At 42.5% G+C, this 27395-nt stretch overlaps 1 protein-coding gene across 1 annotated transcript; it reads right to left on the bottom strand.

The window, feature by feature from the left end:
* Positions 1 to 272: 272 nt before the first annotated feature.
* Positions 273 to 26131, bottom strand: LOC131554249 (uncharacterized). Its single transcript, XM_058799445.1, has 6 exons — positions 25831 to 26131; positions 19283 to 19603; positions 17894 to 18019; positions 16307 to 16615; positions 15077 to 15370; positions 273 to 621 (listed from the first exon to the last, which is right to left on the bottom strand). Exons 1-6 carry the CDS (start codon positions 26129 to 26131, stop codon positions 554 to 556), a joined length of 1419 nt encoding a protein of 472 aa, XP_058655428.1. The 3' UTR covers positions 273 to 553.
* Between the last annotated feature and the right edge of the window lie 1264 nt (positions 26132 to 27395).

Genomic DNA, 27395 nt, shown 5'->3' with positions numbered 1-27395 from the left:
AAAAGGAAACAAATGTTTTAAAAGCATTATGACATTTGTTTGTGATGTTATGTGTTATATATTGTGCATTGTGTGCTGTTGTCTCGCTCCTTATAACCTGCTGGGATTGTCAGCTGAGCAGCAAGAACACAGCGCATCTCAATTCTCACAAGGATGCGTTCTGTGTTCTCGCATCCTTCCGAGTTCGTTCTTTCAAGGAAGCCTGGCAAGATCGGTCTCCAGGAATTGAGAAACAACCTAAGACTTGGAATGGCTCCGTAAAGTAGCTAACAGCTAAACAACGATACATACATACAATACTCAGCCCGGAATGATGGTGAGTGTGTGTGATAAATAGTCCATGTGATTGGCTACAGGTGTGTTCGCATTCAGTGTAGTGTGAAATGGATCATGGGAAATGTAGTCCGGGGTGAAAGGGTGAAACAGTCTGTGTGGTGAAGGGGACCTCTGGTGGTGAGCGGGAGGAGTAACAGGGACCGGATTCATGACAAATATATTGTTCAGCTCAAGTGTTGATGATGTCACAAAGATTGACAGTGGTGGGCGTGTCTTATTAAACTGAACTCGCACCCTCTTCATCCAGCAGTGGTTTCGCTTCTGCTGATTCCTTCACTTTGTTTCCTGTGGAAGAAAATAGAGATCACAGAAATTAAAAAGTAAGAAAAAAACAGTTCTGCTACATGTACATCTACACATAGATGATGTTACAGCTCCACTCGCTTGTCCCTATACATGCTGAAAACAACAGAACAATGAAAAATATATAATGACAAAATACAAAGATAATATTTTTCAAGTCTTTCCTTGAAAACCTAAAATAATCACTTCATTCATCTTCTATTGGCTTCAGAAGATACATGGAGAGAAAGATAAATAAAGACTATCAGTGAGTAAAGCATCTTCAGATCTATTTTATTATAGGGATGTGCAGTATTTAATGTTTAATGTTTAATGTACAACTTTATTGTCCACCTGAGTGGAAAATTGTCTTTGGCTCACCAACACAACAAAATTAATAACAACATACAAATAGAATAAAATCACAATAACTAGTCACGTTACACACACAACACAAAGAAAAAATGGATACAATTCAAGCCTTACACACTGCTTAATTAAAAAGTTGCTGAGTTAATAATTCTAATTGCAAGAGGATGAGAGCCATCTGCAAGAACGTCTCAGTTACATATGTAACCATGGTTCCCTGAGTAGGGAACGAGACACTGCGTCCTCTAGGGGTCGCTATGGGGAACGCCGTCAGCGTGACCCGTGTCTGAAGCATATATACAAAAACACCACATGTTGGCCGGCGACAGCCTATGACGTCACTACCGGCACGACCACAGTATAAAGGGCCGTCGGGAAAATACGTCATTCACTTCTTTGTCTGAAGCTTGCGTCCGAAGCATGGCAACGAACCTAGAGGACGCAGTGTCTCGTTCCTACTCAGGGAACCATGGTTACATATGTAACCTGAGACGTTCCCTTCGAGGGAACTGAACTGCATCCTCTAGGGGTCGCTATGGGGAACGGAATACCCACGCCACCATGCTGAGGGAGTGCAAGCCAAGCACAAAAAGGCGAGCACTAAGTACCAACTCTACCCGGCTAAGGAGCTGCCCCTGGGACGGTTCGACGGCTGTCACTGACATTATCCCTTCGCCAAAAACCTGAGCTGCATACCCCAGAACTTACCTGTTAGGGGCCGGGCCTCCTGGACCCAGGGTAGAGCTCAAAGGCTTGGAATCAGATTAGCAGAGATTCCTTTAAGGGGATACGACCAAGCGCCTAGGATAGTAACTAGGCCTTGGCCTGTCACCCAGGGGCTACTGCTTGCTCTGCATGAGCTCGCTGAAGGAATTGTCTCAACAGATCCTTGGTAGCAACACCCTGTTCAAGTCAGTATCACTGGGGATACATAGGTAGAGTGGGGCCCAAGGTGAAAACCGGGACCTGACCGACTCAAAGAAAGGGCACAAGCCGCAGCGTAACCCATACCATACAGAATTTTAGAAAGATTGCAAAACACTTGGTGTGCTATCTTACCACAACGTGGCTTTCAGAAAGTGCACAGAGACTAGCGTGCGCACTCACCATAACATGGATTTGAAACACCGTTCTGGAGAGAGGAGAACCCAACTCTCAGCATGAGAGGGGACTCAGACGCTCAGAAGGGAGCGGCGTGCTCATAGGTGACCCTCTATGGCGAGGGAGCAATGCTAGCTCGACCAACAGACATAGCTCTGGAGGCGGAGAACCCAACTCTCAGCATGAGAGGAACTCAGACGCTCAGAAGGGCATGGCATTCTCATAGGTGACCCTCTATGATGAGGGGAGCAATGCTAACTCTACCAACAAGGAGAGCAACCCAACAGGGAGGCATACAGAGGCCTAACAACCTGAGGCTGCTGATAACAGAGTTCTGGAGAGCGGAGAACCCAACTCTCAGCATGAGAGGGATCTCAGACGCTCAGAAGGGGCGGCATGCTCATAGGTGACCCTCATGGTGAGGGGAGCAACGCCAGCTCGACCAACAAGGAGAGCATAGGGTCAGGGTCACAGAGCTCTGAGGGAGCGGAGAACCCAACTCTCAGCATGAGAGGGATCTCAGGCGCTCAGAAGGGGCGGCATGCTCATAGGTGACCCTCATGGTGAGGGGAGCAACGCCAGCTCGACCAACAAGGAGAGCATAGGGTCAGGGTCACAGAGCTCTGAGGGAGCGGAGAACCCAACTCTCAGCATGAGAGGGATCTCAGATGCTCAGAAGGGAGCGGCATGCTCATAGGTGACCCTCAATGGTGAGGGGAGCAATGCTAGCTCGACCAACAGACATAGCTCTGGAGGCGGAGAACCCAACTCTCAGCATGAGAGGGATCTCAGACGCTCAGAAGGAGCGGCATGCTCATAGGTGACCCTCAATGGTGAGGGGAGCAATGCTAGCTCGACCAACAGACATAGCTCTGGAGAGCGGAGAACCCAACTCTCAGCATGAGAGGGAACTCAGATGCTCAGAAGGGAGTGGCATGCTCATAGGTGACCCTCAATGGTGAGGGGAGCAATGCTAGCTCGACCAACAGACATAGCTCTGGAGAGTGGAGAACCCAACTCTCAGCATGAGAGGGAACTCAGACGCTCAGAAGGGAGCGGCATGCTCATAGGTGACCCTCATGGTGAGGGGAGCAACGCCAGCTCGACCAACAAGGAGAGCATAGGGTCAGGGTCACATAGCTCTGGAGGCGGAGAACCCAACTCTCAGCATGAGAGGGATCTCAGGCGCTCAGAAGGGAGCGGCGTGCTCATAGGTGACCCTCTATGGCGAGGGGAGCAATGCTAGCTCGACCAACAACATAGCTTGGGAGAGCGGAGAACCCAACTCTCAGCATGAGAGGGAACTCAGACGCTCAGAAGGGCATGGCATTCTCATAGGTGACCCTCTATGATGAGGGGAGCAATGCTAACTCTACCAACAAGGAGAGCAACCCAACAGGGAGGCATACAGAGGCCTAACAACCTGAGGCTGCTGATAACAGAGTTCTGGAGAGCGGAGAACCCAACTCTCAGCATGAGAGGGATCTCAGACGCTCAGAAGGGAGCGGCATGCTCATAGGTGACCCTCATGGTGAGGGGAGCAACGCCAGCTCGACCAACAAGGAGAGCATAGGGTCAGGGTCACAGAGCTCTGAGGAGCGGAGAACCCAACTCTCAGCATGAGAGGGATCTCAGGCGCTCAGAAGGGAGCGGCATGCTCATAGGTGACCCTCATGGTGAGGGGAGCAACGCCAGCTCGACCAACAAGGAGAGCATAGGGTCAGGGTCACAGAGCTCTGAGGGAGCGGAGAACCCAACTCTCAGCATGAGAGGGATCTCAGATGCTCAGAAGGAGCGGCATGCTCATAGGTGACCCTCAATGGTGAGGGGAGCAATGCTAGCTCGACCAACAGACATAGCTCTGGAGAGCGGAGAACCCAACTCTCAGCATGAGAGGGATCTCAGACGCTCAGAAGGGAGCGGCATGCTCATAGGTGACCCTCAATGGTGAGGGGAGCAATGCTAGCTCGACCAACAGACATAGCTCTGGAGAGCGGAGAACCCAACTCTCAGCATGAGAGGGAACTCAGATGCTCAGAAGGGAGTGGCATGCTCATAGGTGACCCTCAATGGTGAGGGGAGCAATGCTAGCTCGACCAACAGACATAGCTCTGGAGAGTGGAGAACCCAACTCTCAGCATGAGAGGGAACTCAGACGCTCAGAAGGGAGCGGCATGCTCATAGGTGACCCTCATGGTGAGGGGAGCAACGCCAGCTCGACCAACAAGGAGAGCATAGGGTCAGGGTCACATAGCTCTGGAGAGCGGAGAACCCAACTCTCAGCATGAGAGGGATCTCAGACACTCAGACGGGAATGGCATGCTCATAGGTGACCCTCAATGGTGAGGGGAGCAATGCTAGCTCGACCAATAACATAGCTCTGGAGAGCGGAAAACTCAACTCTTAGCATGAGCGGAATCTCAGACGCTCAGATGGGAGCAGCATGCTCATAGGTGACCCTCAAAGGTGAGGGGAGCAATGCCAGCTCGACCAACAAGGAGAGCAAAGGGCCGAATGACAGAACTCTGGAAAGCGCCCACTGGCCTAAAAACCAGTAAGCCCTCCAGAGAAGCTGCCACACAAAACTTCTGGGCTCTATACTTAAACCCTAGCAGGGGAGACGCACACTCTAGGCAAGGGCTCAGTGAGATTGCTACTTAAAAACCCTCGGAAGGGGAGCAGTCTCTAAGCTAATACATAGATATCCTCAGATAGCTCTGCACCTTCTCAACCAAAGAAACTGAAGTAAAAAGACCCACAGGTCCTGGAACTGCAGTGTTGCAAGTGTGGAACACATAAATACCAGTAAAACTGGATCGTACTCACCCATCCATGGTTCCTGCGCATGAGATCAGTCCCGGAGGCGAAATCCTAAGATTCGGGGTCCAGACCAACAGTAAGGTAGTTTCTATGAAACATAGAACTTAACCAAAACATCATAAGTCCAGCATAGAGACTGCAATGATTTTAAAGCGCAGGTTTCTTTCTTGGTCCCCACCCAACCTCGGTCAGGTGGAATAAAACGGTGGTTGCAGGGGAATTAGAGAGGGGAAGATAAGGGCAGATGACAGGCCCCCCGAGGAAAGGGAGTAGATGTTCAATTCTTACTCTGGTCCGGACGAGAGCGTTGAGAACGCTTCGTCTGGATCACCTCCCTCAGGTCTTGCCTACCTCTTTGACCCGCGCCTCCCTCTAGCCCTACCCGCAGGCGGGGGAGGGGCACGAGTCGCGACACTAGCCTTCTGTGCCCATCTCTGATCCCCAGATGGAGATGGGCCAGGACCCCTGCGTTGTTCGGGCTCAGACCTGGACCTTCTTGGAATGAAGGTTTTGAAGGCCGCTGAGTGTGCCTTCGCCTCCCTAAATTTCTCGACCACCGTCTCGGAGGTACCGAAAAGCTCGGAAGGCGAGACTGGAGCATCGAGAAGAAAGCCCTTCTCTTTCTTCCCAGCATCTGCCAGATTCACCCACAGATGTCTCTCCGTTACCACCATGGCCGCCATAGACCTGCCCATAGCAGTGGCGGCCTGCTTAGTGGCACGGAGAGCCAAATCCGTGGTGCGGCGCAGCTCAGCTACTTCATCAGGTGACAAGCCCTGACCCTTATCCAGGTCCTTCAGCAGATCAGCCTGGTATGCCTGAAGCACCGCCATCGTGTGCAACGAAGCAACAGCCTGACCTGCTGCTGCGTATGCCCTGCCATTTAAGCGAGATGTTTCCTGAAGGGGCTTAGATGGCAAGGAGGGAGCCTTGAGAGAGGATGTCTCGCCCACAGAGAGATAGCTGGCCAGCATCTCTTCCACAGGGGGCATCCCCTCATAGCCGTTTTCACACATCCCCTCAATGTTAGCATAACTGGTATGCTGAAACCTATGATTGCGAGAGGAAAACGGCTTTTTCCATTCCCTCTCAACCTCTGCATGGAGATCAGGAAGAAATGGAAGGCTCACTCGAGTTGGGGGGCTATGGCCAGAAAGATAACGCTCATCGAGACGACCCCGCGGCGCCACCATCTTGGCCCGCTTCCACGGCAAGTCAAGCCTCGCCGTGGCGCGTTCCATAACCTCCAACAGTTCGTCATACGCAGGGCAGGAGCATTGAGAGGGCTCAGTCTCAACTTCTTCGCCCTCAGACATCTCCTGCTCTTCCTGGGCATAACCCAGCAGAGCACTAGCCGCTGGATCAGATGATGTCAGAGAGATCGCATCATCGTCATCCAACGACTCACTCGCTCGCGGCCGACGAGCGAGAAGGAAAGCCCCTCTCTAACTCACGAGCCAGCTCCGCCTGCAGCCCCACGAGCTCATTATCCTCCGTGCCTCAGCAGCAGTGGGTCTTGAGCCGCTGAAGCAGACGGCTGTCCCTCCTTCCTCGAAAAGAGAGACAGACGAGAGCGGAGCTTTCTCATAGAAAAAAGCTCACAGTGCACGCAGATTGCCCCCTCGAGCACATCGCGTGCGTGCTCATCGCACAAACAAAAGACGCAAAGATCGTGTGTGTCATCAGGTGTCAAATAACGAGGACACGGATGAACACATCTCTTAAACGCCTTGCTAATGCTCGCCATAGTAGGAAATCGTTTCTTACCTGTACAATACACGCTTCAAACAAAACAGTCACTGAAGACGAAGAAGAGAATGACGTATTTTCCCGACGCCCCTTTATACTGTGGTCGTGCCGGTAGTGACGTCATAGGCTGTCGCCGGTCAACATGTGGTGTTTTTGTATATATGCTTCAGACACGGGTCACGCTGACGGCGTTCCCCATAGCGACCCCTAGAGGATGCAGTTCGAAGTTCCCTCGAAAGGGAATAACTCTCGCCTTCTTCTTTGTCCTTTCCATGTAAAGTTGTGTTAGTTGATTCTGAGGCCTGCCAATTATTTTATTTGCCAAGGATACAATTCTGGAAAGTTTGTTCTTGAGTCTGCAATTTAGATGCTCATACCAGACAGAAAGATGAAAAGTTAAAACACTTTCAACAATAGATATATACACAAGTTCCAAAATGTGCTTACTAACACCAAGACCACTGAGCTGTCTGAGAAGAAAGAGTCGCTGAGAGCATCTTTTAAAAATATACTCTGAACTATCAGCAAAACTCAACTGAGAATCCAAAACTGATCCGAGATACTTAAAATGTTCCACAATTTCAACTTGTTGACTCTCAAGTGAAATCGGCTCACATATCACATCTCGTTTTGTACACATAATTAATTATTTAGTCTTGGCAACATTAATTTCTAGTTGGCTAGAGCAACACCAAGTTTCAAGAGCCTTAATGTGGGTCAGGTAGGCCAGATCATATGCATGATTTGTTTTGTCCAACAGGCCAACCAGGGCCATATCATCAGCATATTTAAATAATCTGAAATTTTCCACATTAATTGTAAATTCATTAGTAAAAATAGAAAACAGCACAGGGGAAAGAACACAACCTTGTGGGCAACCATTACTCACAGTGAGCACATCAGACATCACCCCTCTAACACAGACTCTTTGTGGACGACGAGAGAAAATTTCTAATCCAGAGGACGAGCCCTTGATTAATATTAAGATCCACTAACCTTTTTATAAGAATATGTGTCTTCATTGAATTAAAAGCTGAACTAAAATCTACAAATAAAATCCTAGCGTATCCTTTAGGATTTGTAAGATGTTTAGTGACTGTATTAAGAAGAGTCAGTACAGCATCATCTGTGCCTCTATTTCTCTTATATGCAAACTGAAGTGGATCTTGCTTAGAGGCCACACTTAAAGTTAAATGATTAGCTAAAACTCGCTCCATAGTTTTGCATAATATAGAAGTTATTGCAATAGGTCGATAATCATTTGGCATACTTGCACCTGTTTTTTTTGCCACAGGTTGAATCACTGAGTATTTTCATAATTTTGGCACTGCACTTTTGTCCAAGAGAAATTGAAATAGCCTTGTAAAAACTCTCTTTAATTGAGGAGCACAGTCTTTAAAAAGACGAGCTTTAAGACCATCCGGGCCAGTGGTCTTATTTGACTTTAGTTTTCTAAGACTTGCAATAACATCTGTCTCCTTAATAACTATAGATTTCTCTACACTAAGATTTTTACATATCTCATCGCATTCTGTCTGACCTTCCACTGTGTCGAATCTAGATTAGATTAGATTAGATTAGATTCAACTTTATTGTCATTACACAAGTACAGGTACAGGGCAACGAAATGCAGTTTAGGTCTAACCAGAAGTGCAATAGCAGCAAGTGCAGTATATACAATGGTTGAATAAGTGCAGGACAAGGATATGTACTGAATATATGTATAAATATATGTAGAAAGATGGATATTAATATAAACAGAATTTACAGGTGAATATGTATAGTGAATAAATATACAGAAATTTACAGGTGAATATGTATAGTGAATAAATATACAGAATTTACAGGTGAATATGTATAGTGAATAAATATACAGAATTTACAGGTGAATATGTATAGTGAATAAATATACAGAATTTACAGGTGAATATGTATAGTGAATAAATATACAGAATTTACAGGTGAATATGTATAGTGAATAAATATACAGATGGCTATTACTATAAGCAGAATGGATGTGGTGGATGTGGAGCAGGTGAATCCTGATCGAACATTCTGGGGTCTGTTGGTCAGGAAGTCCAAAATCCAGTTACACATTGAGGTATTGATGCCCAGGTCTCCAAGTTTGGCTATTAACTTGGTTGGGATGACAGTGTTGAATGCTGAGCTGAAGTCAACAAACAGCATACGTGCATAAGTGTTCTTATTGTCCAGGTGGGTGAGCACAGAGTGCAGTGCCATGGAAACTGCGTCCTCTGTGCTCCTATTGCTACGGTAGGCAAACTGGTGTGAGTCCAATGTGGATGGTAGAGAGTCTTTTAGGTGTTCCAGGACCAGCCGCTCAAAGCACTTCATGACGATGGGTGTGAGTGCTACAGGGCGGTAGTCATTAGGGCACCTCGGACTAGAGTGTTTTGGCACTGGCACAATGGAAGTGCATTTAAAGCATGTTGGTACGGCTGCTTGGGCAAGAGACAGGTTGAAAATGTCTGTAAAACCCCAGCGAGCTGCTCCGCACATGCCCTGAGAACACGACCAGGGATGTTGTCTGGTCCAGCAGCCTTGTGCGCTGATCCGGCTCAGTGCCTTGCAGACATCTGTGGAGGAGAGTATAATTGGTGGGTGGTCAGCTGAGGATTGAGCTTGGTGGCAGTTTCTCTGTTGTCTCTTTCAAAGCGAGCATAAAAGTAGTTTAGCTCGTTCAGGAAGTTGACATCAGTGGCTGCGGGGTGGAGTGGGTGGGTTTGTAGTCACTGATGGCCTGAATGCCCTGCCACATGCGCCGAGGGTCAGAGTTGGAAAAGTGTCCCTCTATCTTTAGCTTGTAGCAGTGCTTGGCCTTTTGATGCCCCTCTTCAGGTTTGCTCTGGATGTGCTGTAGGCTTGTGCATCTCCTGATCTGAAGGCAGTGTTGCGTGACTTCAACAGGAGTCGCACTTCCTTGTTCATCCAAGGCTTCTGATTTGGATATGTGGTGATCTGTTTCTGGGTTGTAACACTGTCAATGGTGATATTGATATGATCCAATACAGAGGAGGTGTAAGAGTCAATGTCTGTGTGAGCGCCACTGGTGGCTTGAGAAGCAAACATACTCCAGTCTGTGTGTAGAAACCTTTCCTGGAGTGTGGAATCTGCCCCGCAGGCCACACCTTGATGGTCTTCACTGATGGCTTCACACGGTTGATGAGGGGTGCATATTTGGGGTGAGGAACAAAGAAAGGTGATCTGACTGTCCCAGGTGGGGGAGGGGTGTCGCAACGTAGCTCCAGCCATGTTTGTGTAAACATGGTCTAAGGTTGTGTTTCCTCTGGTGTGACAGGAAACATGCTGGTGAAACTTGGGTAGCACTGACTTTAAGTTTGAGTGATTAAAGTCACCTGCAACAATAAAAGCCGCTCCGGGTGATCAGTCTGTTGTTTACTGATGGCTGCGTGAAGTTCTTTCATAGCAAGCTTGGCATCAGCATCCGGGGAATATAGGCTGCAGTTATAATGGTGGAAGTGAACTCCCGCGGTAGATAAAGCGGTCTACATTTAACCATGAGAAACTCAAGGTTAGCTGAACAATGACTCCCAACAATAGCAGAGTTTGTGCACCAAGCTTTGTTAATGTAAATGCACAATCCACCACCTCTGGTCTTACCGAGCCATCTAATGTTCTATCCGCCCGAGTGTGTGGCGTCCGCTAGCTCAATAGCGGTGTCCGGTATTCCGCTGTTTAACCAGGTTTCCGTGAAGATTAGGACGTTACAGTTCAAAAGTTTCTTGCTGTGTGTGATGCTGAGTCGAATCTCCTCCATTTTGTTCACTAGCGACCGTACATTGGCGAGGAAAATGCTGGGTAAAGAGAGCCGGTGTGGTGTTAGCCTTAGCTTAGCTCTTAGTCCTCCGCGCTTCCCCCGCCTTTGTTTACGATCTCGACGCCGCCTGCGAGCACTTCCGCCCGGCCGGGTAGGGTGCATAGCCTCGGGTGTCCTAGCGATCTCAGGAAGGAGTCAAGATTGTCCATAAAAGTGTCGGAAATTCGCAAACCGATATCCAAAAGCTCACAACGGGTGTACGATGTAAAGGCACAACTGTTCTGCACGAACAGGCCCGAGATGAGTAAGAAAAATACCGCAAAATTGCAAAATCTGGAGAGACCCAGAGCCTCACGATGTACTCGCGCCGCCATCTTGGGAAAATACAATAAAAATTATTCAAATCATTAATAAAGGTTTGACAATTTCTGACCAAACTATAATCTTTTTTATTTGACCTGCCCATTAGTGTATTTAGTCCCTTCCAAGCCTGTCTGACATTACCTGTTAAAAAATTACTCTCAATTTTCGTTTTAAAATCAAATTTTGCTTTGAGAATTTCCCCCCTCAACTGTCTCCTTTTCACACACAGTAATTCTGTATTCCCTGAGCAAAAAGCAACCTTCCTTTCATTAAGACACATTTTCAGCTGTCTAGATACCCAAGGCTTGTTATTAGGAAAAATTTTTCACAGTTTTAGTTTCAGATACAGAATCTTCACAAAATTTAATATATGACGTAATAGTGTCTGTGAGTTCATCGGCGTCCTGACATGACTGAAAAAAAAAAGTCCCAATTAGTCTCTTCAAAACAGTCCTTTAGTCGCTCTTTACACCTGTCAGACCACACATGTATCTGCTTGATAACAGGCTTCGCTCTCTTCACAGCAGCCCTATACTTGGGCAAGAGATGTGATTACATTGTGGTCAGATTTCCCGAGGGGAGGTCTACAAACCGCTTTATAAGCATTGGTGATATTTCCATAGCAGCGATCAATAGTTCGATTTAAGCGGGTAGGGCAGTCCACATACTGTTGAAGTGTAGGCAGGTATTCAGATAAGTCACAAGAATTAAAATCCCCAATAATTAAAACAGGTTGGTCTGCAGATCGGGCAAGCGCATCGTTAAAACTTTCCGCTATTCTCTCCCCAGCAGCACCAACATTCGGTCCGGGTACATAAGTGAATATAACATCTGGCCAAACTCCCGCGGGAGATAAAATGGTCTAAAGGAGATCGTTAAAATCTAAAAAAGTCCGGCGTGCATACTTTTTCCCGTACACAGTACTGTGTGGCCCAGCTATTATCGACAAACACGCACGGCCCTCCTCCTATGGATTTAAATGAGCTGCGCTCGTCTCTGTCCGCTCGTATTGTTGTATACCCTGTTAAACAGGGGGTTATATGATGATCTTTAAGCCAGGTTTCCGTGAGGCAAACAAGGTTGCTTTGTCTGAATTCACGGTCATATCTAGCTCTTATCTTAAGTTCATCAAGTTTATTGCTTACCGAACGCACATTTGACAGGATAATGACGGGCAAGGGAAATCTGCTCCGACGTTTCCAGAGTCGATGTCTTACACCTCCTCTTGAACCACGCTTTTTCCGCTCTTTCTTTCGTCTCTCCGAACATCTTTCACGCCGCCTGATAGCATAACAATCCTCTGGAAGATTTATAGATGAGGACCCGGCAGCAGAATGAAGAGACAGCAAATCCTCACGCGTGTAGGTGAGAGCGTCTTTTTGGTTTGGCCAGCAATGGTACCCAGGTGCGAGTGCCATGAGGTAGAATAATATCCATAATAGTGCAAAATTCATATTGGCAATAAATAAGTTTAAATAAATAAGACTTTAAATCACAAACAAACGAACAAACAAAATACACGTGGTGAGCACAGGGTCAGCAGCAAAGCCGCGCCCCCAGAAGTCCATTTATCGTCTACTGTCAGGGTTTTGGACCCCTTTTGCTTGGTTTTGCCCCTGTTTCTATTCCTGTTTCCTTATTTGGTCATGTTCCTTTTCTTGTTTAGTTAATTGATTATTCTTCATTTAGTTTATCATGATCCCTTGCACCTGTGTTTTGTAATTATCAACTTGCATTTAAGTTCTTGTTTGTTTGGTCTTCTTTTGTCGGGTCTACTTTGTCACTAGTTTTGTTCGTTAGTTTGGAACATCACCTATGTTGGATTATTCCCTGCGTTTTGTCATTAAAGACTATTTGAAGCTATTTCATGCCTCCTGCTTTCTCCCTGCTTCCACGTAACATGACATCTATGATATTGATTGTTGTTTTACCGCTGTGCAAGCTGACTTTATCCATTATGTCACTCACTTGGCAACAAAGACTTTGGATTCCTGAGAATTCAGAACATTCACTGCTTGATGAAGCCCATCAGAATACAGTTAGAATGAGCCTATTATTCAAGTTATGAAAGCAAAACATATGCCTGTATGGGTTTTTGTTTTTTATATTTATAAGATACAATACAGTGCTGTAATATCACACAAGCAAGAGTGACATTTTCCTGTGAGCATCATCGCAAATGTGATATTGATTTATATACAACAGTTCAACAGAAAAGAAGTTAAGTTACATTTAGACACAATATTGTCTGTTTTTTTCTGTTTTGCCAATGAAAATAATTCCAAACAAAGCCGGAGGCAGACATTTGTGCATCTCAGAGCAACACTGTGTTGTTTCATTCATAAATTAATCTGTTTTTGAATGAATCGAGTGAGTCAATGATTCAATGATCCATTTATAAAGACTGTTACTTGCTTCCTTTCTAAATGAATAAGCCATTTTGAACAAATTGTTTGAGTAAATGATTTCATGAATGACTTAAGAAAAGGACTTGCCTCCACCTACTGGTGGTTTTATGGGCTGTTCACACGTGGCATCTAAAAATGCGTGGAAAACGCTGGGCTTTCTCATTCTTTCCAAAGTGCTCATGAGCTTGCGCCCCTCATGGTGTCTGCTGTTGCTAAATAACCTTGAGCTGCGCTCTCCATCAATATCGGCGGTAGTAGCTAAGATAAGTAGCTAGACTCTGAACAAATCTGTCTACAGGTGTAATGTTAGTCAGTTGCAAAGAAAGTATTTCTGGCTAGCTGTAAGCAATGTTCACTCAATTATTTTTTTCTTGCTGAGCAAAACGTTTCTTTATTGGGCGGACATTTCTGACACCCGAGCAAAAACTATTCTTACCAGACCTGTACTGCACATGCACAAAAAAGTGTGTAACTTTTAACTTTAATTTGCTATTTATATTTAATTTGACCCTTGATGTAACTAAATTATGTACATTTTAGGTTACCTGAGAAAACATTTTTACAGTATAATACAATGTCGTTCAAAAATTTGGGATTAGTAAAGTTCTTTAAAGAAGTTTCTTATGCTCATCTGTATCTATTTGATAAAAAATACTGAATATTTGTTTCACAAAAATAATAGTGAAACATTATTGCAATTTAAAATAAAAATGTTCTATTGTAATATACTTTAAAATATAATTTATTCCTGTGAAGTAAAGCTTACATAATACACCTGTGTGTGACTGTAAATGTCTCCGAGTTTTGTTACAGTTCTGTGTCCATCATCAGCTATTTCCAGCACTTAATCAAGCCACTCTTCTTTAATACATGAGGACGTTTTATTTGACATGTCATTGTGTTTGCGTTGGCTCTCGATTTTAGCTATCTCGTCCGCAACCATTAAAGTATTCGGTTTCTACAGCGACTCATTTGGTGCACATCATTCTCTTTCTATAAAACCTGTAAACTGCATTCACCGGTTCTAACTCTATAGCGATATCAACTCTATAGCGGTTTGCCCGAGCATTGCAGTTCTTTCTCTTTTGCTTTCCCAACTCATTTTTGCGTGTGCGCGACACATTATTTCTTCTGCTCGGCTATGGTGGAAGAAGTGTGCGGCCGCAGATTAGACGGAACATTGGCTGTAAGCTAATCACTGTTTGAATAATGAAAATATGCAGTATTTACCCAAGTAAACTACAGTTGGCTAATACATAATCACATACTTGTTTAACCCTATGTCATCAACACTTATGCATCTCCATTCATTGTTTGTTTCTTCAGTTGGTGTTGAAATACTAGGCACTTGACAAATCGTACAGCTCTGATTATTCCAGCACTGATCAGCTGTTCCTCCATCTTGACTGAGCTTTCAATGTTGTTACGGAAGGGTGAAGCTGATTGGATGATTCTTGTCACATGACCTACTGTGTGCTTGCAGCATTTTCATCTAGACAGCATCATGCTTGGCACACATTTACATTTAAAATAACGAATTTTAGTGTGCCAAAGACATGACGTGAACGGCCCCATAGTGTCATAGTTATTTATCCATGACAGGCCTAAACTAGCCAAGGTACCAGCACAAAAACACACTCAGCTAAAAATAGTTTAATCTTCTATATAATTTTTATTTTTTGGTCAATAGCGCACACCCTTACAGAACTATGACTGCATTGCTCAAATGATCTGGGATGAACAAGTACATACAAGTGGAACACTTTCTTGGAACGCCAACCAATCAGATTTGAAGACCAGAACTGTTGTTTAAATGTGTATTAATTAGAATAAATGTTGTTCTACTCACCTTCGATCACATTGAATCTCCTGAATCTGTTCCGTTCACTGTTGAGGACCTGTAGTTTAAAATGTCCAAAGTCTGCATTGGTGATGTTCGTGATGGTCAGAGATCCATTGCAGTGCAGATCATTCAGCTGCAGTCTGTCTCTGAAGCTCTCACTAATACTAGGTGTTCCTGATTCAGCTTTAACAACAAGACGGTTTTTATCTCCAAAGGTCCACAGTATCAGATCTCCTTCCTGTATTTCAATATCGGTCTTTAGAGTGACAGATTCTCCAACCGTCACAAACACTTTCTTCACTTCATGTCAAACACACAGAAACACAAATACAGAAAACAAAGCGTGAATTAATTTAATTATCAGTTTCAACAAATTCATTCTGATGGCATTTTTTAACCTAATTTTTGTTCGTAGTTTCAGCTCATCTGAAATCTGAATTACCTATGACTACCTATGATTCATCATCACAACTTTTCTTGTAATATTGTGATTTATCTCAAAACATTTCTACTTCATTTCTGCAATATTACTCCTTTTAGGCCCATTCACACCAAGAACAATAACTATAAAAAACCATAGCATCCACACAGACACACAATATTGTTCTGTTTGTTATAAGCTGCAGTTTTGTCATTTCGAGCTTTATGTGCTCGAGCTCTTCAAAGCAGGATAGATTGTTATTGGCTGTCAATATTTTTATCGCTCATCAGCTGAAAAAATTATTTAGAAAGTTATTCCAATTATATTGTTCTGTGTCGTTATCATTATAGTTGTGGTGTGGACACTATTCTTTAGAATTTAGAAAGATTTTTATAAATATCTTTATTGTTATTGTGCATGGTGTGAACAGACTTTTAGTTTCATAACTTTAGTATATTTGTATTTATATTTAGTAGTATATAAGCACTTTTCACAATACACACTGTTTTGAAGAAGCTTCACTGAAATTCATAATGTTACTGTTTAAAACATATATTAATGCCTCAGTTCAGAGAGAGGTGACAGAATAGTTCACATTTCGTGATGATATAACAGTCAAGTGTTTGTTGTTGTTTTACTTACACCAAAATGAATTTATTCTGGTAATGTTACGACTTCATATCTTACATTTTTATTTTACCAATGAAACACATTGATATCAAACAGTAGCTATAATTACGTTGCACTTTGGGAATTTGTGTTAAGTTCAGATCATCTAAACTGTTCACACAGTGCATGATTATTGATCTACTCACCACTGACAGTAACAATGAATCTCTTGTATTTGGTTCTTCTGGTTTTGCTGCTGATCTGTACTTTGTAGACTCCAGAGTGAATGGTCCTGATATAACTGATAATGAGATCTCCATTCTTACCACCCATCAGCAGTTTGCTTCTGAATCTCTCGTCAGTAACATCACATTCTATATCAGTGTCTGTAATGGTCCATTCACTGATTTGGGTTATGGGTTTGTTGTCATCTTCAAACCACCACTTTATCTCATCACCGATCTGTAGTTTAGTATCAGTCTTTAGAACGACAGTTCTTCCTTCCGTCCCTGACACTTCCTCTTCAGATGTTACAGTGGAACATAGAAACAGAACAGAAATGTGTTCAGAAGATCAAGCTTAACTTTATAAAGAGCATATTTTGGCATGTTGCTAGGATGTTTTAACACATTGTATTTTTCTAGCACGTTTTAGGATGTTGTTAGCAGGGATGGGCAGTATTTCAGATACATGTATTTACAATACATATTTGAAATACAAAATACTATTTTGCATTTTAAAGCCTTTGGAAAAAACCAAATATAATTAGTAACGTTTAACAAGTATTTTTATATCAGAAGAGAGCGCATCTTTAGAAAGCACACGTTTGCTTCGGTGACATGCTTTTCTGTGTTTCTCTGGACAAGCGCTGCGTCATGGAAAACCCTTATATGGAGATGGCCTGGGCGTGTTTTATGCAAATGACTAGCCTCCTGCACATCTTGGACCAGTATCCACTTATTAGACAGCCATTTGTGAGGTTCAACACAATACTGCCCTCTTCAGCTCATGAAGCTGATGTTCATCTCATTGTAAATAACAATGTGTTATACTTTAAATAACTGTGTAATTAGTAAATCAACACAAACACAAATGGGGCAAAAATGCGTTTTCTCCTCCCTTGCCTCACAGTGCTTTGGTCCAAATGCCTGCTCTTTTACATCACCTACACACACAAGTCCAGTGAGAGAAAACAAATAGTTGTGGAACTCCAGTAAGTAAGGCTGTCAAGACTATTTTATTCACTTAAACATCATATGAAGTGATTTTTTTTTTTTTTAATACAGATGATGCCAATGTATTTCTTGATGAGTCTGCTATGTTAGCAATAATAACTTGACGGATAGTAATGTCTACATCAGACACGACCGCTGTCGCGGCACGACCACAACAGCTTGAAGTTGTCTACACTGGATGCGACAAAGTGGCCGTTGCAAACAGCTTGACTACGTCAGAAATAGTACAGGGAATCCATTTACTGTCCGGGATTTGTCGTGTTGCGATGCGGCATTACAAGTACAATTTTAGCTGTAGTATTTGTGTCCCTTCAAAAATTACTCGAGAAATGTTCATGTTTATTGTCCCCACCAACTGTTAGACGAAATTCACACCCCTGCCTTAAACCCAATCTTTTTGAAAAGTTGGTGGTGCTAAAGGGTATCAGATAGATGATATCTGAAACACACACCTGAAGGAGTACACATAATAAAAGATGTTTGAATTTTTTTTTTTCCCTGCAGGGCAGGGGAAGGGAAGAGGTAGGTTCTAAGCAGTAATACCACTCTAATACTTACCCTCTTGCTTTTGTAGTTCAGAGATCTTGCGGCGATAGTAAATCACAACAGCAGCTAAAAGTCCAGCCACCAGCAGAACAGCAACAACTATTCCAACTATGACAGTTGGAGACCGACCCAAATCAGCTAAAAAGAGACAGTAAATTATTAGAGGACAAAATATTTTTCATGATTCAGGACTGATAGGTGTCAGGTAGCTGACATGTACAGTATACAACATGTTACATCCTTACATTCCACGTTAGTTTATAGTTGACCTTAGGCTTGCTTTGGGAATCTGTGTTACACTGTGTTTGTCCATACCCTGATTACATTATTTGCCGCTGTCATTTAACTGACGAGACCATGGCAGAGGATTTGGCGCACAACAGATCCTGAGCGTCATTGACAAATATATAATCTTGTAAAATGTGCGCTCCGTACCGCCGCTCCCTATACACAGAGTGCGGGTGATCACAAATTTGAAAACGAAAGTAAAAGCGAGGGCGCATTCAGTATCGTACATAGCTTGCAAATTATCCACCTTTTTTCCTAGTGAATCTGCTGCAATTGAGATTATGAGAGACATTCTCGGTTTGGGGAAATTCCACTCAAAAAAACTGAAACAAATAATTTCAATTTCAAAAGGTTCTGCTACAAATATCTGTCACTTTCACTAAATCAACTGAGGATTTTCCTTCATGTTCTATTTTCAGACGTCAAGAGTAACAATATAAAAAGACAACATACTGCGCATTCGTGGTCTGCTCTCACAATTTAACAATATATCCAAAGAATAATTAACTGGAATCTTTTTCGTTTTTCTCTCCAAATCCTCGTCTCTTTCCAGGTTTGTTTTCACATGGATGCTTTAAAATGTTTAATTAGCCGTGTTTATTGGAATGTTTGTTATCTCCGTTAACAAAATGACAGAAATCACTTAATTACTCAGTGCTGATTTTTGATTAAGGCAACGAATGTTAGATGATATAAACATCACAGGTTTTCTTCAAAACCTAAATTCTTACATATACTTACATTTTATTACTTACACAGCGTAAACATATTTCAGTTAGTTGCCAAGGCAACATAATTTTTTTTTTTTTACTTGTTAAAAATTATATGATCAAAAGTCATGCCAACATACGTTTTTGTTACTTTTACTTATTAAAATAAGTTATATCTAAAAAATTTAAGGCAGCAACTATTTACAGTGTACAGTGTATTACAGTGTAATATTTATTTTATTTTGCTGCTGATAACATATTGCCTAGCCCCACTGTAAAAAAAAATATTTTTTTTTGTATCTGTAGCCATGTTAATAGTAAGATATAGAAGCCAGCATATATTTAATGTTTATTTGATTATTTCCAAATACTTTGTGCTAAAGTCCTTTAATTTGAAACTCACCACTGACAGAAACAAGGAACTGCTGTGAGCTCTCGCGGCCAATGATCTGTACTTCATAAAGTCCAGTGTGTTCAGTTCTGGCGTTTGTGATGGTCAGAGATCCAGTTTGATCTAGTTGTAGTCTGTTTCTGAATCGTTCATCAGCATCATTTAATGAAAGGTTGTTAGTTTCTACATCGATTTTAGCTAGGAGGATGCCTTTATCTCCAAACCTCCATACTATCAGATCATTTTTCAGTAATTCAACATCATTCTGTAGAATGACACGTTCCCCTTCAATCACTGACACTGACTTCACTCCATCCGTCTCACCAACCACACCTGGAAAACAAACAGACCAGAACTGATTTATAGGCGAGGCAAGTTTATTTATATAGCACATTTCATACACAATGGTAATTCAAAGTGCTTTACATACAAGGAAATAAAATAGTTATTTAAAAAAATCATCACAACAATAAAACAAGGAATTTAACAACTTTTAAAATGATTAAAAAAATTTATTTAAAATGAATGAAAACAGTTAAGAATAGAAATGATTACAGGAGCATCTCAATAAATTAGAATGTCGTGGAAAAGTTCATTTATTTCAGTAATTCGACTCAAATTGTGAAACTCGTGTATTAAATAAATTCAATGCACACAGATTTAAGTAGTTTAAGTCTTTGGTTTTTTTAATTGTGATGATTTTGGCTCACATTTAACAAAAACCCACCAATTCACTCTCAACAAATTAGAATACTTCATAAGACCAATAAAAATATTTTTAGTGAATTGTTGGCCTTCTGGAAAGTATGTTCATTTACTGTATATGTACTCAATACTTGGTAGGGGGTCTTTTTGCTTTAATTACTGCCTCAGTTCGGCGTGGCATGGAGGTGATCAGTTTGTGGCACTGCTGAGGTGGGATGGAAGCCCAGGTTTCTTTGACAGTGGATTGTATTGCACGTAGATTCTCTCTGGGGTTCAGGTCTGGTGAGTTTGCTGGCCAGTTAAGCACACCAACACCATGCTCATTTAACCAACTTTTGGTGCTTTTGGCAGTGTGGGCAGGTGCCAAATCCTGCTGGAAAATGAAATCAGCATCTTTAATGGACAATCACTCACCTGGACAATAAGAACACTTATGCACGTATGCTGTTTGTTGACTTCAGCTCAGCATTCAACACTGTCATCCCAACCAAGTTAATAGCCAAACTTGGAGACCTGGGCATCAATACCTCAATGTGCAACTGGATTTTGGACTTCCTGACCAACAGACCCCAGAATGTTCGATCAGGATTCACCTGCTCCACATCCATCACACTTAACACTGGTGTACCACAGGGCTGTGTGCTAAGCCCGTTTCTCTACTCCCTCTTCCGACTGCAAGCCTGTGTATGGATCTAATTCCATCGTCAAGTTTGCAGACGACACCACGGTGATTGGCCTCATCAGTAACAACGATGAGACTGCCTATAGGGAGGAGATCCAGCACCTGGCCACATGGTGCACTGAAAATAACCTGCTCCTCAACACCACCAAAACGAGGAGCTCATCGTGGACTTCAGGAAGGAGTCAAGAGGCACACACGACACCATCCACATCAATGGAATGGCTGTTGAGCGTGTCTCCAGTTTCAAGTTCCTGGGGATCCACATCTCGGCGGACATGTTGTGGAAAACCAACACCTCCAGCCTGGTCAAGAAGGCTCACCAGCGCCTCTTCTTTCTGAGGACACTGAGGAAGAATCAGCTCTCCTCGGCTATCCTGGTGAACTTCTATCGCTACGCAATAGAAAGCATCCTGACCAACTGTGTCACAGTATGGTATGGGAGCTGCTCTGTTGCGGAGCGCAAGGCACTGCAGCGGGTGGTGAAAACTGCCCAGCGCATCACAGGGACTCCACTACCTGCCATCGAACACATCCAGAGGAAACGCTGTCTGCATCGAGCTCGCAGCATCCTTAAGGACTCCTCTCACCCAGCCCACAGACTGTTTTCTCTCCTGCCCTCCGGTAGGCGTTTCAGGTGCCTCCGGACCAGGACCAGCAGACTAAAGAACAGTTTCTTCCCCAGAGCTGTCTCTTTACTGAACTCTAACGCCCGTTGATCCACTTCCTCATATATTATTAACTCTTCTCTCCTACCTCACATCTACCTTATTTGCACTACTGAATGTAAATTTTTATTACAGTAACAACTGTTTACTTTTGTATCTTGCACTACCATACCTAAATTGGACTATGCTCATTTGCACTGCCGACTGTTGTTTACATTATCAATGTTTACATTAACATTTTGCACCGTATGTCTAATTGTAATACGCAATCACTTCCACTGCACTTTTACACCTTGTTTATAGTAATAGTTTTATTTATTCACTATACATATTCACCTGTAAATTCTGTTTATATTAATAACCATCTTTCTATATATATTTATACATATATTCAGTACATATCCTTGTCCTGCACTTATTCAACCATTGTATATCCTGCACTTGCTGCTATTGCACTTCTGGTTAGACCTAAACTGCATTTCGTTGCCCTGTACCTGTACTTGTGTAATGACAATAAAGTTGAATCTAATCTAATCTAATCTAAAAAGCTGGTCAGCAGAAGGAAGCATGAAAAAACACAATGGACCAACACCAGCAGATGACATTGCACCCCAAATCATCACAGACTGTGGAAACTTAACACTGGACTTCAAGCAGCTTGGGCTATGAGCTTCTCCACCCTTCCTCCAGACTCTAGGACCTTGGTTTCCAAATGAAGTACAAAACTTGCTCTCATCTGAAAAGAGGGCTTTGGACCACTGGGCAACAGTCCAGTTCTTCTTCTCCTTAGCCCAGGTAAGACGCCTCTGACGTTGTCTGTTGTCCACGACATTATAATTTATTAAGATGCACCTGTATACACTGTTATAAAACAGTGCAATCAGTTGGGACGTAGCACAGTGCTCATTCAACAAATGCACAGCTAAACAGATGAGTTTTGAGTCTGGATTTAAAAGTGGCTAATGTTTTAGCACATCTGATCTCTTCTGGAAGCTGGTTCCAGCTGCGGGCGGCATAATAGCTAAAAGCAGACTCCCTTTGTTTTGTGTGAATCCTTGGTATTTCTAACTGACTCGATCCTAACGATCCGAGTGGTCTGTTAGGTTTATATTCAGTGAGCATATCTCCAATGTATTTAGGTCCTAGGCCATTTAGAGATTTATAAACGAGTAAAAGTACTTTAAAATCAATCCTAAATGTAACTGGAAGCCAGTGTAAGGACCTGAGGACTGGTGTTTCTGGTTCTAGTCAGAATCCTGGCAGCAGCGTTCTGGATGAGCTGCAGCTGTCTAATGCTCTTCTTTGGAAGGAGACCATTACAATAATCCACCCTGCTGGTGATAAAGACATGAACAAGTTTCTCCAAGTCTTGACTGGAAACAAAACATCTAATTCTTGCAATGTTTTTGAGATGATAGTATGCTGATTTAATTACTGCTTTGACATGACTACTAAAACTAAGGTCTGTCTCCAGAAACACCCCAAGATTTTTGACTTGGTTTATAGTTGATTGACCCCTAGAGTCAAGGTATGCATTCACCTTGATAACTTCATCTTTGTTTCCAAATGCAATGACTTCAGTTTTCTCCTTATTTAACTGAAGAAAGTTCTGGCACATCCAACTGTTTATTTTATCAATGCATTGGCAGAGGGAGTCAATGGGGCTGTAGTCATTTGGAGATAAGGCTGGGTAAATCTGGGTATCATCAGCATAGCTGTGATAGGCAATTTGGTTCTGTCTCATTATTTGACTTAGTGGCAGCATATACAGGCAAAACAAGAGCGGTGCAAGAATTGAGCCTTGTGGGACTCCGCATGTCTTGGACGTAGGGCTGGGTATAGTTTTCAAATTTTTCGATATCAATACCAATACCAATACCTTGAGTTCGATACCGGTTCCTAAACGATACTTTTTTCTATACTAATTTCATGAAATCAGTTTTAACAAGATTACATTATCTCAAAAAAACTTTGGTTTTATTTTTTCAGCTTGTTGACATTTATACACTCTCAATGCCTCATCTCCTGAGCCACTGCACAAAGGAACAAAATATATCCAACACAATAAATCGATTTCAGTTTACACATCTGTTAGGCTACATTTACACTGTGCGTGTTCGTTTTAAAACACAGCTCACACAGAATCATCATTTCCATTCATTTATTCTAGGTTGTTAAAGGCTTAAAGAAATTGAAAATCTTTATCCACTTTTATAAGTGGGCGTTTTATTTTCTTTCACCATGTTTTATTGTTATTCAATTATTGTGTAGTATGTCTAATTATTTGAATGCATAAAAACTTAATTTATTCAAATTTATTCTTAAAATAGCCTTATGAAATGTTTTATTTTTCCTCAGAAATTCTGTGTTCTGGTTTTCAAATGAAGGCATAGAACATTAATTTCATTTATCTTTAAATTATAGAAAATTAAAGTTTATTTATTTATTTTGGCAAACAAAGGGGGTTTACTATTAAAATTAAAACATGAAAGAAATGTTGTGTGATCATTACCTAGAATAATAAAGTTTTAATCATTTTAATAGTAGCCTAGTAGTAACAGTATGAACATTCTGTTGAACAATAGTATGTCACGGGTTGGGAGGAACGAAGACTCAAGTGCTGGCAAAAGGAATCTTCTTTATTAACAAATTATAAAATAAACAAAAACACAACTGAAACCACCCCGAAGGGGAAAAAGCCAGAGCAAACACAAGTACTGAAAACAAGACATACACGAGGCACAGGGCAGACGTAAATAACAGGCATACCTGGCACAAAAGTGAGACGAACGAGAGCAGAACAGAAAACACAGGGAGCTTAAGAAGGGACAGCAATCAGGAACACAGCTGGGGCAAATTAAACAATAATGAGGTGAGTGGAGTTTGGGGAATTGAATCCGGGAGACAGTGACCTCTGGTGGTGAGAGGGAGCGTCGTGGACCCGGATTCATGACATAGTAATGCATTTCTGCCGCAGTGTCTTCCAAGTTAAACCGGATTTTGACGGGTTGCCGTGAATACCTTTACAGTTCTGTGTGTATATGATATGACGCTAGTTTTACTCAAATCAAACGGTAAAATGCTAATGAAGTGACTCTCAGAGCAGTTCTGGGGATGTTGTTCATGTGTTTATGTACTCATTTAGTGAGACGGCAGACGCTGAAATCACTGCGAGCGTCACACGCTTCAGTCTGTGTGTAGTAAACAAAACCACGCGATAGAGAGACTGCTCCATATGCTTTTGGGTCGCTCTCGTGGATGTCAAACACTGATCAGTCCGCGTCGCTTCTAGTCGAAAACACCTAGTGCTTCAGGCTTATTGCCTCACTGACGTTGATGAGATTAACTCCTTAGGTATCGAAATTTGGTACTGAACGGCAAGACGTTTTTCAATACTCGATGGTAGAGGCAATTCGGTCGGTGCCTAAAAAGTATCGAACTCGATACCCAGCCCTACTTGGACATCCACTTAGACGTATGCTCTCCTATACTCACATAATAACCTCTCCCTTCTAAGTATGACCTGAACCATTTGAGTACCATCCCAGAAAGCCCGATCCAGTTTTCCAGTCTCTCTAGAAGTATGTTATGATCAACAGTGTCAAACGCAGCACTAAGATCTAGTAGTACCAGAACTGATATTTTGCCTGAATCAGAATTGAAGCGAATATCATTTATTATCTTAATGAGTGCTGTCTCTGTGCTGTGACGCGCTCGGAAACCAGATTGAAAATTGTCCAGGTATCCATTTGAGCTTAAGTAGTTGTTCAGCTGATTAAAAACTACCTTTTCAATAATCTTACCTATGAACGGAAGATTTGATATTGGTCTATAGTTGTTCAACATTGTGTTATCAAGATTGCGCTTTCAGTCTCTCAGCAGCAGCAAAAAGAGTGCGAGAGTTGTTTAAGTTACTGTTTATAAGGTTTGAGAAGAAGGTCTGTCTAGCTGTGGCTAGTTCCACATTGAAAGCATGAAGGCTGTGTTTATAGATGCTATAGTGAATTTCAAGTTTTGTCTTCCGCCACATCCGCTCAGCTTTTCTGCATTGTCTTTTCATACTCTGAACTGCTGTTGATTTTCTCCATGGCGATTTTTGTCTGCCATTCTTCTTGCAGACCCTTGTCGGAGCAATATCATCAATAACATTCTTAACCTTTGAGTTGAATGAATCCAGGAGAAGATCAACAGAGTCTGCAGAAATGCTTGGTGTTAAAGATATAGCCTTCATAAATAGCGCACTAGTGTTCTCATTAATGCATCTCTTTCTGACAGAGACAGATCTAGATTCAGTGGTAACAGAGATCAATATATCAAAGAAAATACAGAAGTGATCAGATAGTGCTACATCCTTAACAACAATGGATGAAATGTTTAGACCTCTACTGATGAGATTTTTTGTACTGTCCATGTAAGATGCTTGCAGCATGAAATAATACCGTGTGATATCATGAAACCTGAAACAAGATCATTTCATTAAATTAAAAAGATTCTCTTGAGATACTCACCAAAGACATCCACATGAAATATCCTGGATGTGGTCTTTTCTCTTGAGATTGTAAGGTAGTATTGTCCCGAGTGTTTGTTTCTGGTGTTTCTGATGGTGAGAGAGCCAGTTTTTTGGTCCACCTGCAATCTGTCTGCGAATCTCACATCATCGGTGACAAAAAGAGAGGTAAAGTCGTTCTTTCTCGTTATCTGAGATATGAACAAATCTTTAGGCCCAAACGCCCAGAGTAATGTATCATCGTTCAGTATTTCAGAAAGATTAGTACGTAGAATTACAGACTCTCCTTCCATCACTGACATTGTCTCATCTGTTTCTGCATCACAAACACCTGCAGAACGTAAATTAATTATTATAGATATAGATTAGCTTAATCTGATACCACAGTAGTAACCTCAGTGAACAGATTCAACTGGAAACATTTGAGTGAAACTAATCAGTTTATTGAAATAACTTGTTTAACTGGTTTACATGCAAAACAATACAAACAATGCTCTACAGCGACGTCAAAACGTAAGCATGCATTCTTCTCAGAGTATTCCACGTTATGTGAGATGTGATGCACAAAAACCCAGAGTATGCCGAAATATCAGCGGGAAACGCCCACGTTCCCTCATTCTCCTCTCATATGGGATTTCTACTACTGTACATGTCCTGCACGAGATGACAACATTTGTATGGCTGGAGGCACTTAAATGTGCTGTGCGAACGCTTTTACACGATATTACACGCGCATTAACCCCGCGGGATGCAGCAGGTTATACATTCCGGGCGAATTACGAAAACGGGGCAATGGTCAATAATCTAGCACGGGTTGTCGGTTTATTAAGCATCGGTTTAAGAATGTGCTTAAATGCAATCATTGTGTGAGACATGTCACATCCAATATAACTGAGTTTGTACGTTAAACCGCCTTAAGCCGGGCTCACACTGTGCGATTTTTTAAAAGTCCTTTAGGACTGTACTTGTCAGACTGTACGAACATGATGATCATGTCACACTGTGGGATCTCAGTTGTCATTAATGTCAGACTGTACGACAGTCAAGACACGTTAAAAACGGCTGCGCGCAAGAAAACTTGTCCGGAGTTTTACATTATCAACCCATACACGTCCAGTGACCGCGAACTGCATTGCACGCTGGACCGAAATGTTGGCTGTCATGAAAAGTGTACGAACGGCGGTAATACCGGTTCTCAGCGGAGCTTTCAGTAAGAGAACGTGGGGAAAGTGCAAGTTTTCTTCGTTTTTTACTATAGCTCAGTGGGCGTTGTTTTTGTAATAGCTTCGTAGTTAAAGAGCCTATAGACATAAGACCAGTTCCATTCAATAGAGAGGGACAGTAGACATCTTTCACAACCTTCCATTTTACCCCTAGTGGCTGATTACGGAATTGCATGTCCAAAATTAACGTTCTTTTTGCAATAACTTTCGTCAGCAGGAACATAGTGACATGAGACCAGTATCAATCAATAGAGGGGGACAGTGGACATTTTTCACAACCTTCCATTTTACCCCTAGTGGCTGATTACGGAATTGCATGTCCAATATTAACATTCTTTTTGCA

This window comes from Onychostoma macrolepis, chromosome 15, assembly GCF_012432095.1.
Source record: "Onychostoma macrolepis isolate SWU-2019 chromosome 15, ASM1243209v1, whole genome shotgun sequence".
NCBI lineage: Eukaryota > Metazoa > Chordata > Actinopteri > Cypriniformes > Cyprinidae > Onychostoma > Onychostoma macrolepis.
This window is presented reverse-complemented; position numbering and strand designations above follow the sequence as displayed.